Source organism: Emys orbicularis, chromosome 7, assembly GCF_028017835.1.
Source record: "Emys orbicularis isolate rEmyOrb1 chromosome 7, rEmyOrb1.hap1, whole genome shotgun sequence".
NCBI lineage: Eukaryota > Metazoa > Chordata > Testudines > Emydidae > Emys > Emys orbicularis.
Genome location: NC_088689.1, coordinates 97,597,055 through 97,612,505, shown reverse-complemented (window position 1 = coordinate 97,612,505; position 15,451 = coordinate 97,597,055). Strand labels below are relative to the sequence as shown.

The window sequence follows — 15,451 nt, the reverse complement described above, 5'->3', positions numbered from 1 at the left end:
GGGGTAGGGAGCCTCCCATGCTCGTCGGAGCCCCCTCTGGGCACAGGATCAGGAGGCAAGCAGCCATGAGGACTGGAGCCGAGAGTCCCAGGAGGATGGTCATGGTTCCTGGAAGAGAGAGGACAGTGTGAGTGTCTGAGATGAGATGATGCTACAGGATACTGGGGTAGGTATGATTCCTCCATCAGAGCACTCTGCCCCAGTCCTGCCTCCTTACAAGATCCCAGGGAGCTATACAGCCCTTGGGAGCCAGGGCAAGGTCATTGCCCCACTTCACAAAAGAGGAAACTGAGGCACGGATGGGAAGGAACTCACACAAACTGCCAGTCAGTGGCAGAGCTGGGGACAGAACTCAGGGGTCCTGATTCCCAACCTGTGCCCCCGCGCACTAGACCCCACTCCCCTCCCAGAGCTGGGGACAGAACCCAGGGGTCCTGATTCCCAACCCGCACTCCCACGCACTAGACCCCACTCCCTCCCAGAGCTGGGGACAGAACCCAGGGGTCCTGATTCCCAACCCGCACTCACACGCACTAGACCCCACTCCCTCCCAGAGCTGGGGACAGAACCCAGGGGTCCTGATTCCCAACCCGCACTCACACGCACTAGACCCCATTCCCCTCCCAGAGCTGGGGACAGAACCCAGGGGTCCTGATTCCCAATCCACACTCCCACGCACTAGACCCCACTCTCTCCCAGAGCTGGGGACAGAACCCAGGGGTCCTGACTCCCAGGAGTCCGTTTGTCCCTATTGGGGTCTGGAACTGAAACCACAACTATCAATAGGATAATACTGTCCATGTGCTCCTTGGGGGCTCCATCCCACAGGTTCTTCCGCAGGGGAAGGGGGGGCTGGCTGTCCCCACGCAGCAACCCTCACAAGGAGACACCCCTGGGGCTTTGGGTGGGCCAATGGCCTGCAGGCAGGTGTCCCAGGACTCTGAGGATGGGGGTTCCCTGCAGCCCCGGTCTCACTCACCCGCCGCTGCCTGTAGCTGGATGGGGACCGGCGTCAGGTCACTGGGGCCACAGGACTCTGGTCTCCAGCGAGACAGGGCTCAGCGCTGGGGATCGGGGTTCTCCTCTCCGGGGCGCTGGGGGATCGGGGCTGGCACCGCTCGACTCTGCTCTCGCGTTTCGTCTGCTTCGCTCCAGCAGCTGCAGCAAGTTTTATCCCGTCGGGGAGCTGAGCTCATCCCCCGCCCCCAGCCTAGCTGGGGCTGCCAGGGGGCGGAGCAGCCCGGGGGCTCCTGAATGGGGGGGGAGACGCAGGTGGCCATAAGGAACATAAAACTCTGCCTTATAAGGACATTTCGGTTCCTCCCGGATGATCCCCCCCGCCCGGAGGCCGCAGAGATGGGGCAGGGAGCTCGGCCCTCCTGCCTCCCCCGTCCCAGCCCAGCCCTCGGAGTCACGGGCACTGTCAGGGCCGGCCCCGGGCGGGATGGACAATGGGAAGCTGCCCGGCCACATGTATCTGTTCCAGACAGACTCTTCCTGCCCTGGCCCAGCCCTGACAGTCAGGAACCAGACAGACCCCAGGGACGAAGCCTGCAGCCAGGGCAAAGCATGGGGAGGGCTGGAAGCCAGGACCCCGGCGCTCTAGCCTTGGTTCTAGTAGGGGAGTGGGGGCTAATGCTTAGGGCAGACAACCTGGCAGTCGTGACCTGGGTGCTGTCCCCAGTAGTGGCAGTCTAGGAGGGAAGAGTCCTAGACGCTTGGAGCCAGGACTCCTGGATTCTATCCAGGACTCCTGGATTCTATCCCTGACTCTGGTGGGGACCAATGGGTTAGAGCAGGGAGAAGGGGCTGGGCAGTAGGATAGGTTTTATTCTCTGCCACTGACTTACTCTGTGATCTTGTCTCAGGGACTGACATTCACCCTCTTTACAATGGGGACAAGCATCCGGAAAGGCTCCATTCATCCCTGTTTCTAAAACAGACACCAGCCAAGGTATATGACAAGAGGCTGGTGGAGCCAGCCACCCCTTACAGACAATGCTGACCCCATCAGCATGTTCAGGGGAAGGGCAGGAAGTGACAGTCTGTTCCCTGGATCTCAGCCCCTAACTGCACTGTGCACAGTAGCCCTGGTGGGAGCCAGCCCCGCATTGGAGGCATGGGTGACTCATGTGGAGTAAAGGGAGCAGGAGCAGCTGGGGTGGATGGGGGGCTCTGCTCAGACAGACACACATGGCTCATCACTGCTAGGACAGAGCTGCCAAGGGCAGCTTCTCAGCTCCTGGGGAAAGCCTGGATCCTGCTCAGAGCCATGGCTGCTCCAGGAGAGGCCTGGCTTGTAGCAGAGCTGGGGGCTTCCCCACTGGTTCTCAGGGGAACACAGCCTAAGAGGGGGGTTATTAGTATCTGAAATGCCATGGATGGGAAGGGAGCAGTGATGCCAATGTCAGAGTCCTGGCTCCTCCCAGCCAGGGGCCTCATCTATACCTGCAACTTGCACTGGCTTAAAAGTGACACACTGCCCTGCATGGATGCTCCGAATCTAATTAAACCCAGGTTACTACAGCTTGGCTTGGGTCTAGGACTCTGCCAAGTCAGCCAGCACCAGCCAACTGTTGTTTAACACAGATTGAGTGAGATGCTGGAAACTCCAAACTGTGACAGACTCATGAGTCAGGCTTCCCAAATCACAAGATTTAAAAAGCACACTAAGTGGTGCAAGGTAGGAGCCCTGCACGCCTCAGCCCAGAGGCAGCTAGCTGCATCTCAGCACCAGGCAAAGCAGCCTTGCATAAACAATCCCCTTGGGCCATGCTAGAGACAGTTGTGTCTCCATGCTGGGCAAGGGATCTGGATCCCTCTATAAACACCCCCCTCACTCCACTCCAGAGACAGCTGCAGCTCAGTGCTGAGAGAAGCAAATTTTGCACCTAAGGGAGTTCATTAACTGAGGTCTCTCCAGAGCTTTGTATTCACCTGCTGTGGGCTGGGAGAAGCATCATTAGAACTGTCTGGTGAGTTTTAATGTAAAACCAGGCTGCTTTGGTCTTTACATTGTTTAGGGTAATTAGTTTCTTGGTTTAAGCTGATGCAGCAGGTCCCGATCCTGGACCAGGACCCCACTGTGCTGGTCAGGGATCACTCACTGCTGAAGATGTTTGTAAAAGATCTGTGTCCAGCCCCAACTGCCAGTGCAAAACAAGGAGAGCTTCCCAGCGGCCCGCCCACACAGTTTGGGAAGCTCTTAAAAGGCACAGGCCCTAATACCACAACCACTGTGATAGGTGCTGGATGAACCCAGCAAGGGTGGGGGGGCAGACAAGACAAAAAGGCACTTGTTTAAAACACATGCTGGTGCTGTTAGTGGTGGCTTGCTGCTGCACGGTCCACTGGTGTTTCTGAGTAAGGAGGCTTAGCCCCTGGGGGGTGTCCTGGTATAACGGGGGGGCGGGGGGGGGGAGGAGGTTTTACACTACTATCATTATACCACTACAAGCGCTCCTATGGCTGTGACTAGCCCAATCCAACCATCTCTAGCTCTAATCCAGCACAGCTCAGAGTGCTTTATGGGAAACTGAGGCACAGAGAGGGCCACTAACTTGCCCAAGGGGACTGTGGCCAAGGTGGGAGCAGAACCCAGGGCTCCCGCGTGCCAGTGCAGTGCTCAGCCCTAACCTTGCCTGGACAGGGATGAGCACCTGCCCCATGGTAGGGAGCAGCCCCACTCAATGACACTAGCAGAGTCAAAGCCGAACTTCATTGGTGCAGAGATAAGGCCTATGTTTCCAACCAACCTGAAGCAGAGGGACTGCAAGTGCTGAGATACAAAAACCTCTGTGGTGGGGCAGGAGAGCAGTTCACTCCCACTGCACCCCCAGGACATCCTTAGATTCCTCCTTTCCCCCTACAAGCTGCCTGGTTGTCACCTTCCCATCCCCCTCCATTACAGGACTCTGCAACCCCCCAACATCCATGCCAGGAGCTGTGTGCCTACACACTGCCCCCTGCCATTTCCCCCCCCCCCCCATGCCAGGAGCTCTATGTGCCCACCCAAGGATAAGCCAGAGTTGGGTACTTAATCCTAGCAAAGATTTGGGAATGGAGGGAAACGCTCCTGTGTCAGGGCTCAAGCTGATCTCAGAGGACGTGACCTAACCTGTGGGGAGGTTACTCTACCTCTGCTACTGGGGGGTTCTTGCACCTTCCTCAGAAGCAGCTGGGGCTGGCAGCCAGTGGCTAGGTGGGCACTGGGGACAGAACCAGCCTGCTCCTTCCCCTAGGTCCCTGCTGTTAACGGGCTGAGCTGGCTGTACCAAAGCGCGTTATTCTGCACCGACTCATCAAGAGCAGCCAGTGGGGCCAGTGGTGACTGCCCAGTCCCATCGATGACTCAGCTGGACGGGGGAATATTCCCAGAAGTGCCTCACAGGCTTTGCAGCCCACGTTGCATTTACAAAGGGGCCTTACGCTCCCACCAACTCATTGAAAGGGAAAGGGCTTCAGGCTCTTACGTCACGCAAGAGCTAGAGGGGTGAACGCCCCACAGCAGGACAGGGACTGTGCCTCCCACTCCCTCCACAACTGGCCAACCAGCAGCACCCATGCCTGGGCCACCCACAGGCTGGGCCAGCCCAGAGACAGCAAGGAGGGCCGGGCCATGCACTGGCTGGCAGTCTAGGGGCTTTGGCTGGGGCTGGGCAGGGAAGTTCTTGCCATCAAAGTGACAGACTGGAGCAGCAAGGACAACGATGAGGGAGAGCACAGGGTGCAAGGGGAAGCCATGGCCACAGCAGCCTTCAGCCCCCTTCTGCTAGGCTTGAACTGGGCTGGGCTGATGGCACCAGGCCATGTTCAACTTGACTGCAGGGCAGTGGGGGCTCCTCTACAGTCTTTGTGGAGAGGATGGGCTACCTCCAGGGCAGGGACCCAGAGCTCTTCTTGCCCCCCTGTCCCCTGCCACTCCATCCCCCTCCAGCTCTGCCACCTGCAACCCAACTCTCTGCAGGGGCAGAACCTTCCCCACGAAGCCCCCAGGCCCAAAGGGGGTAGGTGAGGGGCACAGGGAGAGCAGATCCCTGCCCTGGTGCGTGGGGCTACTTACCTAGGCTGGCAGGCAGAGCAGTCTCAGGTGGGGCATACAGGAGGGCAGCCAGAAGCTCATAGCTGGTCCAGAGATAGGAAGTGGGGTAGGAACCAGCTCCCTGCATTGCCCCCAACGTACAGCTTGGTGGAAGGGGGGGGGGGGGTGCAGCTTGAGCTGCCTTGAGGAGCTGCAGGTGGATGTGCCCCCATGGGTGGCAAGCCCACCCCCCAAGCCCTGCAAACAGGGCACAAACAAGTGCAGCTCCCATGCTGCGAAAGCACCATTGCAGTCCCCCCTCCCCACCTACTTAGCTCCCAGCCCAAGCCCTGCGAAGCTGGAGTCCAATAAAGGGGAGTTCCTGTACAGCCAGCACCCCTGCACCACTCCCTACAGCGCCCTCTGCTGGAAGAGGCAGTCTGGCAGCTACAATGTTGTTCTTCCACCACCCCAGCACGAGGGCAAAGGCTGCAGGGAATTTGTGGGTGGGGTGGCAGGATGCATGGGCTGGGCTCAGAAGCCTGGCCCTGAACCATGTATCACTCATTGCAGCTGCCAAGTGCCCACAGGGTGGGTGACAAGTGAAGGCAGCTGCCTGCCAGGAGCAGAGACACCTCCCCTGCCAGGCTTACAGCCCTCTCTGGAATCCAGCCCCCCCATTACTGAGCCCTCTGGAATGTAGACATCACACAAGCCAGGCGGGAGAGCTCACGCTGGCTTCCTGGCTGCAGTGAGATCAGTTCAGGAGGGTGTGGAGATACCCTTCCCATCCAGCTTCAGTGAGGTCCGGCCCAGGCTCCAGCCCAGCAGACAGGAAGGGGTGCATCTGTGGCGATAGAATGGGGGAGCTGGGGGACCCCCATTATGCTGCCATGGATGCCCTTCTTGGGAGCAGAGATGCCTGGGGGACCCCAGCCCAGCTCATCCTGAAGGGAGGGATCCCTCTTCTGTTGAGGGGGTAGGAGACTGAGCACAACTCATCTCAGCCCTTCACCACAGGGACTTAGTCCCTCACCTCCATGGAGAGCCCCCCAGTCTTGCTGGGACCTAGACCCCCACTATCTGCATTTGCCCACACCCCACCCCCAGGCCAGCAGCCTGGCTCCGTTAGCAGGTGGTTTATTAAAATTACAACAGTTCCAAGTGAGGGGCCAGGAGGCTGGAATGTAAACATGAGCTGGGAGCCCGGGGAACAAGGCCAGCGTTTTGGGTTTTTTTGGGGGTGGGGGGGAAGATGCCATGGTGCCCTCAGGAGCTGGAGCAGACGTGTCTCTGACGGATCTCAGCCCCTGGGATGGGCTCAGCCCCCTCTCCCAGCTGTGGTAGTGTTAGGAGTGTCCCTGCAGGGGGCGGGTAGTTGGCATCTGTGAACAGGGAGGACTCCACCGACTCGAACTCAGTCTCTGCAGGAGGAGGGGGGAGAGACAGTTAGTGACTACAGAAGAGCAACAAGATGGGGGGGGGGGGAAGCAGAGTGATAGGTAGAGACCTGGGGGAGGGGCTCTCATAGGCTCCAGCAGGAGGAAGCTGCAGGGGTCCTGCAGACACATCCCTTCCTTCAGGGGCTGGACCATCTGTCTACCCCCAAGGGGCACATGGACAGCCCACAGGAGACAAAGCCCATCCCCCATAAAGGCAAGGGGCAGGGGACAGCCCACTCCCCCCTACAAAGCTGTTCCCAGCTGCACACCTCACCCTCAGCCCTACTGCACAGTGCAGTTCTAGGTTCCTGCTTGGGTACAGAGGGGCTCCAGGTGCCCCGATGGATGCTGGAGCCTTGGATCACAGCTTGGTGGGTAAGGAGTGGAAGCTAATGGGTTGGGGGAGGAGGGGGGGGCAGCGAGTCAGGACACCTGGGTTCTATCCCCTGCGCTGGTGCACAGGGGTTGGGTTATGAGGCGCCTGGAGCCCCTAGGGGGAGGAGCTGGGGAACTGCGTTACCCACCTTCACTCAGATCCAGCTCCTTAGCCTGGGCTGTGTCCCCTATCGGGCCAATTGTCTCCAGAACCTCACCTGGTAGCTGTGGGGGGGAAGCTGCGGGGGAAGGGGAGAAGCACAGGTCAGAGGCAGGGCCAGGTCCTGCCCCCTTGCATGGCAACTGGGATGAAGCACCAAGATAGGCCAGGTCACAGGGCCTTGTCCCCTCCTCCACTCCTAGTGTAGCCAACAGGCCACACTGCTCAAGGCTCGATTCCCTCCCTGATGGGCTCATGGGGTCCCGCAGTAATGACTGGGCCTTCAAACATACACTCATTGGAAAAGTAAATAGAAACTGTCCCCCTAATCAGTAGCAGTAACCAGGCATGGGAAAGGGGCACCAGCAATAAGACTCAATGAGTCTCAGAGACCTACTGATGTGACTCAAGATCAGCATGAAAATCATGCCTGAAACCAAAGTGTGGGAACAAGAATTAACCAATCCAAATTGGTGTGGCAGAAATTAGGGCTAATGGGTAAACAAAACGTAAGGGGATGGGATGGGCCACCCCCCACTGCCTTTCAGGGTCCTCAGGAAGAGACTCTAGAGGGAAAACGGGTGGAGAGGGACGCTGGCTGACTAAGAGACAGAAGAGCAGGAAGGAGGGAGCTTCACCATGGCTGCCACCCCCACTGTTTGCTGGGACCCCCAGATCCATTGCTGGGCCTTTGACCTCCTGATCCTGAGACACCCTTATCAGCCTGGGCCAGACAGAGGGATCTAGACAACGTCACCACCTCAGCTGGCTTTGACTGAATCCGAACCCCTACCCCCTTCACAGGTCCTTTTCCTCCCTTCTCTCTCCTATCCCTCTCCTTTTGCCTTAGTTGGCCAAGACTGCATATTTTGCAACACTGCTGTAAGCCTGTGACTAGCGAGGCAGCTACAAGCACTGCCCCGAACAGCCCAACCCTGGTACGAGTTTGCCAGGTGTGGGTGGCTGTGGCTGTTTACCAGCAGTAGATGCAGGTGAGGAGCAGCACCAGAGGCAGAAGCTGCATTTGCTGTCCCTTTCTTTCCCCATTGGTTTTTCTTCTAGGAAACAGGATTGGACTTTAAACAGCAACAGCAGCTCCAGCCCATCTCAACTAATGTTCTCTCTGTTCCTGGAGGACAGTTACTGCCATTTATCACTGGTGCAAAGATTGAGAAGTGTGTGTGTGTGTGTGTGTGTGTGGGGGGGGGGGGGGGGGGGGAAGAGGAGAAGGAGAACAAGGGATGTTGTTACAACGCAAGCCTGACTTAACCCTTCACATTCCAAATCCTTTCCCTTGCTCTGTATGGTTAACGAAGGGTTCCCAGGGGACTGTAATGGTGTTTGGGGCTAAGCAGGCTGAGGGCTCTGTACTCCAGCCCCCAAGTCTTGGTTAACACTATTCAGTGGCAAGCAGCAATAGGGCCACGTTAACACCTTCGCCTCTAGGGTCCATCTAAATTAATACAACAGCCCTGCCTCCCTGTCCCAGCCCCACCTCAGTGGGAAGGGAACAGTCCAGCCTCAGGTTCCTGCCCCGCCCCAGCTGGAAGGGAATCATCAGTACCTGTGCCCTGGGGAACCCTCTCCTGGTCATTCTTGCCCAGCCCCGTGGCCTCAGGCTGCAGTGTTGTCAGCTCCTCTTGGTCTTCTGCTTCAGGACAGAGAGCATCAGGGCAGGGGTGGGACGAAGACTGGACCTGGTCAGCGCCACCCCTCCCAGGTGAGAGTAATAGGACCCCCCCCACACCCAGCCACAGATAAATGGGAACCGCCCCCCCAACCCCACACACTAAAGGGAGAGCCCCCACCCCCCAAACCTGCTTTACCTGGCCTGGGGGTAGCCAGGCGCCGTCGTGCCTCCTCTCGCCGTTGCTGCAGGCTGGCCCCGTCCCGCGTGTTCACCTAGTGGGGAAGACCGGACAGTGGGGGGAACCAGGCAACACCAGTCCCCATTAATGCTGCCCCCGCCCCACCAGGGCCCCATACCCCCTACAGTATAGTTGGGCATAGCCTCCTGCCCCAACTCCCCCAGGCACTATCCCCTCACCCTGCTGCACAGACCCCCACTACTTGCCCTCTTATTCGCATGGGGTACATCCCCTGCTCCACACTGCACCTTCCCTCCCCCCCCCCAATTTCCTCACCCCTCTGCCCCACGCTCAATGCCCCACCCCATACTTCTGCTCCTCTAGCCATGGAGCCCCATAGAGCCACCCTCTCACCTGTACCGAGAGGGGCTCCCGGGGCCACACGCTGCCCCAGATCCACTGCAGGTAGCTGAAGAGGACGATGACGCTGAGGAAGGTGAAGTTACTGGCCACGCCCAGGATGGCCGAGGTCACTGGGAAATTATAGAGCAGGTACCTGGGGCAAGAGGGGGTGGAGCCTGAGCATTAGGGTGCTGCAGCCTGGATCCAGTCTTCCCCCTCTCAGACACAGGCCCCTCCCCCAGTCCATGGGCCCTCCCCCTAACCCACAGGCCCCCCAGCATCATCCGTGGGGGGGGGGGGGGGGCAGATTACAGGGATCAGCTTTGTGGGGCTGCTGAATTGAGTGCACTGCAGTCTCCTAGCACTAGGAACTGCCCCCAGTGCTGCACAGTCCCATCCCTCCCGCCCTCTCTCCCCACCAGTGGTACCCCCCAATCCTCACCGCAGGCCCGTGAAGTGGGCATGGATCCGCAGCTGTGCCCCATAGATCTGGATCCGCTTGGTCTGGATTTCTATCACGGCTCCAACAGTCGGGACATACTGGGACACACGTACACACACACACACACCAGGCAGGCTCAGAGCTGCAGGTGGGGCCATCGCAAGATCCCCAACCCTGACAGCAGGGCATGCACCTGCCTCAAGCCCCGCTGCCCAACTCAGACAGCCAGGGTACGTGACCCTCCCCACCAACCCAGACAGAGCTGTAGTCACCCACACCCCCAGCCACCAAACTCAGATAGCCGAGCATATGCCTGCCCCCTGCTCTCCCTCAGCCCAACCCAGGCAGTGGGGCACATGTGCCCCCTCCATGCTCCCAACCCACACAGGAAGGGGAGCCATTACTTGCGGGGGAAAAGGGAGGGTCTCTGCGCCAGGCGCCCAGTGCACTCCTGGCAATCAGCTCCCGTGCTGGGGGTGGGGAGCAGAGGCTCTGGCCAGCTCAGGCCCGGCCAGCCAGCCCAGGCACAGCAATCCAGGCAGCTAATGCAGAAGAGCCCGCCCCCCCCTCCTCACCGAGTCCTCCCTATAGTCCGAGTACAGCTCCACCTCGACCATCTGCTTCTGCTCAGCAAAGCCCAAGAAGAAGAGCCCAGCAAAGACCAGGGTATCCAGGGTCTGGAGCAGGCCTGAGCGGTAATGTAGCATGGTCTGGGGGGAGAAGAGCCAATGTTAGCATTGAACCCAGCCCAGCCCCCACCATCTCCCACCATCTCCCCGGGGCCATTAGGGGCACTGCCAGCAGGGAGCTGCTTCTTGCCCAAGGATCTCCCAGGGTTTCCGAGAGGAGTCCAGGGCTTCAGTCCCACTGCAGAGAGAGGAAGGGAATTACCAAGAGAGTGCAGGGGCAGAGCACAGAATAGAACCCCAGTGTCCTGGCTCCCAGCCCTCCCTGCCTAATCCACGAGACCCCCACTCCCTCCTAGAGCCGGGGATAGAACCCAGGAGTCCTGACTGCCAGCTCTCTTTGCTCTACTACCCCAAGAGTCACTGTAGCCCCTGGCTAAGGGTGGAATAGCTGCCATGGGGAGCCCTGCCTCAGCCTCCCTGGAGCCTCTACCTGAGGCAGCAAGGCCAGAAATGTAGGTGTGTGTGGTGCTGAAATGGTGGAGTGGATGGCTCAGAGAGGGGGCTGAGATGGGCCCCAGACTCACCGATCTGGCTGTGGAGGAGACGATGCGCCCACCCTTGGTGTAGCAGGACATCACCACCATGAACATGCCCAGCTCCTGGTTCACAGGCGACTCAGGCAGCTCCAGTTCCAGGGAGATGCGGTAAGGCTGCCCATACATCAGCACCTACAGGACAGCAGGGGGCATCAGAGAGAGGGGGTGCTGCTTGCCCCTCCTGAACCACCCTAGAGGCCCCACAGCCTCCCAAGACCCTACAGCTGGGGGGAAAGTGCATCAGAGATGGAGCGGGGGGGAGCCTGCCCCCCCAACTCTCATAGAGTTTCTTGCTGTGGGAAGAGTACATCAGATAGAGTAGGGAACCTGCCCCCAAACCCTTCCAGAGCCCCCTGCTGCAGGGAGAGAGCATCAGAGATGGAGTGGGCAGCCTCTCCCCACAGCCTTCCAGAGCCCCCTGCTATGGGGAAAGTGCATCAGAGATGGAGCGGAGAGACTACTAACTGTAATCTGTAACCTATCATTTAAATCAGCTTCTGTACCAAATGACTGGAGGATATCTAATGTGATACCAATTTTTAAAAAGGGCTCCAGAGGTGATCCTGGCAATTACAGGCCACCTGACTTCAGTACCAGGCAAACTGGTTGAAACGATAGTAAAGAACAAAATTGACAGACACATAGATTAACATAATTTGTTGGGGAAGAGTCAACATGGTTTTTGTGAAGGGAAATCATGCCTCACCAATCTACTAGAATTCTTTGAGGGGGGTCAACAAGTATGTGGACAAGGAGGATCCAGTGGATATAGTTACTTAGTGTGACATCCTATACCTTGGGGGAGAATCCTGGTAATCCCCATATTCCTCATTTATATATAATTTTGATATTGCATATAGAGCATGCCATGTAAGGTATCAGGGTAAAGGTTATGATCTGCTGAACGTCACTGTTCTATCTAAATATGTATATCATTAGTGCATATGAAGTTATGAGATTGTGTTTTATGGTTGTCAGTAAAACATGCTGTAAATTGGGGAATCGGCCAGATATTAGGTCCCCAGAGACAACAGCAAGGAAAGTAACCAACACCCAGGCAGGTGTCAAACAACAATCAACAGCCATTGTCCAGCAAGGGAGCTACAATGCAATGACTCACCCGCATAAGGTCACACCAGGGGAATTGATCAACCTTGCCTGGGGATTCAACAATGCCCACCAGATGTGCCTGGACTGGTGTTCTCCAAGCACATCATGGACTAAGGGTATAGAACAGAACACAGTGGCCACATGCTGGGCCTTTCTCCTGCCCCCACCTATGCTGCAAGCAACAAGGGCACTCGAAGGCTTCAGTCTAACATGAGACTGGCCCAAAGTTTAAGGGACAAACCTGTATATTATGAACTGCAGTATCCAGTGGGGTGAGAAAAACTGCTTAGTCTAGATGTTACCCAATCTAATAGGGTTGAGAGTTTACACTGCGTGCTTACATTTTATTTCGGTAACTAACTCTGACTTTTTGTCTATCACTTAAAAATCTATCTTTTGTAGTCAATAAACTTGTTTTACTGTTTATCTTTATCAGTGAGTTTGCCTGAAATGTTTGGTAGATCTGCTCAGGTTTTGCAAAGGCTGGTGTGTATCCACTTTCCATTGATGAAGTGGTGAACCAAGTAATAAACCTGCGCTGCTTATCTTGAGCAGTGGAAGACGGTATATTCCTGAGATGCCAGGCTGGGAGCTGGGGGGATTGGGCTGGTGCCTTTTTCTGTGATTCATGAGTGGCTCTGGGAGCATTCATGCAATCTGGCTGGGTGTGGGGCTCCACATGCAGTTGGGCTGAGTGAGAACAGCTCCTGGAGGGGTTTGCTGCTTGTTGTCTCTCACAATGCTTTGCTAGTGACAGACAACCCAGGCTGGAGAGTTAAGGGGGCACAGCAGTCCCAGGCTGTACCCTGGGGATCCCGTCACACTTTTCAGAAAGCCTGTGACAAGGTCCCTCAACAAAGGCTCTTAAGCAAAGTGAGCTGTCATGGGATAAGGGGGAAGGTCCTCTCATGGATCGGTAACTGGTTAAAAGATAGGAAACAAAGGGTAGGAATAAATGGTCAGTTTTCAGAATGGAGAGAGGTAAATAGTGCTATCCACCAGGGGTCTGTACTGGGCCCAGTCTTATTCAACACATTCATAAATGATCTGGAAAAAGGGGTAAACAGGGAGGTGGCAAAATTTTGAGTAGTTTTGTATCATCTGCAGACAGTTAAATCCCAGGAAGACTGTGAAGAGCTACAAAAGGATCCCTCAAAACTGGGTGACTGGGCAACAGAATGGCAGATGAAATTCAGTGTTGATAAATGCAAAGTAATGCACATTGCAAAACACAATCCCAACTATACATACAAAATGATGGGGTCTAAATTAGCTGTTACCACTCAAGAAAAAGACCTTGGAGTCAGTGTGGATAGTTCTCTGAAAACATCCGCTCAATGTGCAGTGGCAGTCAAAAAAGCGAACAGAATGTTGGGAATCATTAGGAAAGGGATAGATAATAAGACAGAAAATAGCATATTGCCCAAGTCTATATAAATCCATGGTACGCCCATAGCTTGAATACTGCGTGCAGATATGGTCAATCACCCCATCTCAAGAGAGATATATTGGAATTGGAAAAGGTTCAGAAAAGGGCAACAAAAATTATTAGGGGTATGGAATGGCTGTCGTATGAGGAGAAATTAATAATGATGGGACTTTTCAGCTTGGAAAAGAGACAGCTAAGGGGGGGGGGAATAGGATTGAGGTCTATAAAATCATGACTGGTGTGGAGAAAGTAAATAAAGAAGTGTTATTTACTTCTTCTCATAACACAAGAACTAGGGGGCACCAAATGAAATTAATAGGCAGCAAGTTTAAAACAAACAAAAGGGAGTATTTTTTCACACGACGCAATGTCAGTCTCTGGAACTCTTTGCCAGAGGATGTTGTGAAGGCCGAGACTATAACAGGGTTAAAAAAAGAACTAGATAAGTTCATGGAGGATAGGTCCATCAACGGCTATTAGCCAGGATGGCCAGAGATGGTGTCCCTAGCATCTGTTTGCCAGAAGCTGGGAATGTGCGACACGGGATGGATCACTTGATGATTACCTGTTCTGTTCATTCCCTCTGGGGCACCTGGCATTGGCCACTGTCGGAAGACAGGATACTGGGCTAGATGGACCTTTGGTCTGACCCAGTATGGCCATTCTCATGTAACCCTCCCAGAGCCCCCCGCTGCAGGGAGAGTGCATCAGAAATAGAGCAGGGAGCCAGCTCCCTAACCTCACCACTGCAGGGAAAGCTGTCACCCCCCCAGTGCTGCTGCCAGCTGGCCCCAGATAAAAGCATCACACCCATTGGGTGCCCAGGGGGGCAGAACCCCAATGAGCTGACAGCCAGTGGTCTGCTTCACGCCCACTGGCACTTACCCTGTCCCGGTTGTTTTTGACCAGCGAGATGTTGGCAATGGGGAAGGAGCAGAGATCAGGGCCTGGCAAGCCACAGTCTGTCCTGTGAGACACAAGGCAGTGGGTCATGTTCAGGGGCCACCAGCTCCCCCAGACCTCTTCAACCTCCCCCCCTCCCGCTTCCACTGCTACTGTAGGAGTTCAGACCCTTACACTTGGGAACAAGTCTCAGCTCAGAGGCACCCACAACCCCAAAAAGTGTGTGTGGGCTGGGGAGGTGCCCAGGAGAGCCCTGTCTTAGGAGATCTGGCCCAGAGCAGTGGTCAGGTGGTGCACAGAATCCTAGAACCACAGGTTAGAAGGGACTGCAAGGGTCATCTTGTCTAACTCCCTGCCAAGATACAGCATTTGTTGGTTCTAACCCATCCAAGACAGATGGTTTTCCAGCCTCTTTTTGAAAACCGCCAGCGAAGGAGCTTCTACAGCCTTCCTAAGCAGTCTGTCCCATCCCAGGAAGCAGGGGGGGTCTGGCCATCCCAGGGGTGCCCCACTCACCTGAAGCCGTATTGCACAGGGCTGACATAGCTGACGGTGGGCATGTAGGAGTAGTAGAAGCTGCCATAGAGGAAGACAGCGATCCAGAGCAGCAGCAACAGCACGCAGAGCAGGATAGCTGTCTGCAGCACCGTGCGCCGCACCCGCAGCAGCAGCAGTGCGGCCACCTCCTGGGCCCATTGCAGAAAAGGCCCCGTACTACTCATCATGGCACAGGGGCCTTGAGAGGCCACACACTGGTGTCTGGGGGGAGCCGAGCCCCCAGCTTCTGTATTGAGGAAGGGAGAATGGAGCGGCAGTGCCTACTCGAGTGCTTGCGAAACGGCTCAGGCTGTTGGAGCGGTCTCTTGGCCAAACTGGAAAGGGCCCAGGCTCAGTGGTTCCTTTATAGGGAAAGGGCTCTGGCTTAGGGCAGGCTGGCTGGCCCGTCTGCGCCGCTTGGCCTTCCAGTAATTGTCTCTAGCCATGGAAGAAGGTACCACGGGAGTCACTGGCACCAGGACATGGTGAGCAGGGCCATGCCAACAGGCTTGGCACAGGCCTGCCCTGGGATTGGTCACACGCTGGAGTCTTGCCTCAGGGGCCAAAGACTGGAGCCAATCTGAGGAAGAAAGGACAC

General features: G+C 56.4%; 1 protein-coding gene across 1 annotated transcript; it reads right to left on the bottom strand.

Annotated features, from left to right (window-relative positions):
• Positions 1-6,146: 6,146 nt before the first annotated feature.
• Positions 6,147-15,111, bottom strand: BSCL2 (BSCL2 lipid droplet biogenesis associated, seipin). Its single transcript, XM_065407845.1, has 10 exons — positions 14,833-15,111; positions 14,299-14,380; positions 10,863-11,006; positions 10,225-10,359; positions 9,650-9,747; positions 9,220-9,361; positions 8,824-8,899; positions 8,562-8,645; positions 6,987-7,076; positions 6,147-6,444 (listed from the first exon to the last, which is right to left on the bottom strand). Exons 1-10 carry the CDS (start codon positions 15,039-15,041, stop codon positions 6,290-6,292), a joined length of 1,215 nt encoding a protein of 404 aa, XP_065263917.1. The 5' UTR covers positions 15,042-15,111; the 3' UTR covers positions 6,147-6,289.
• Between the last annotated feature and the right edge of the window lie 340 nt (positions 15,112-15,451).

Excerpts from the sequence above, each read along its gene's own strand:
- BSCL2 (XM_065407845.1), bottom strand. The coding sequence starts at position 15,041 with ATGATGAGTAGTACGGGGCCTTTTCTGCAATGGGCCCAGGAGGTGGCC. Across the intron at positions 14,381-14,832 it reads CCTGTGCAATACGGCTTCAG|GACAGACTGTGGCTTGCCAG; the intron begins GTGAGTGGGGCA and ends TGTGTCTCACAG. Across the intron at positions 10,360-10,862 it reads TCTCCTCCACAGCCAGATCG|ACCATGCTACATTACCGCTC; the intron begins GTGAGTCTGGGG and ends TTCTCCCCCCAG.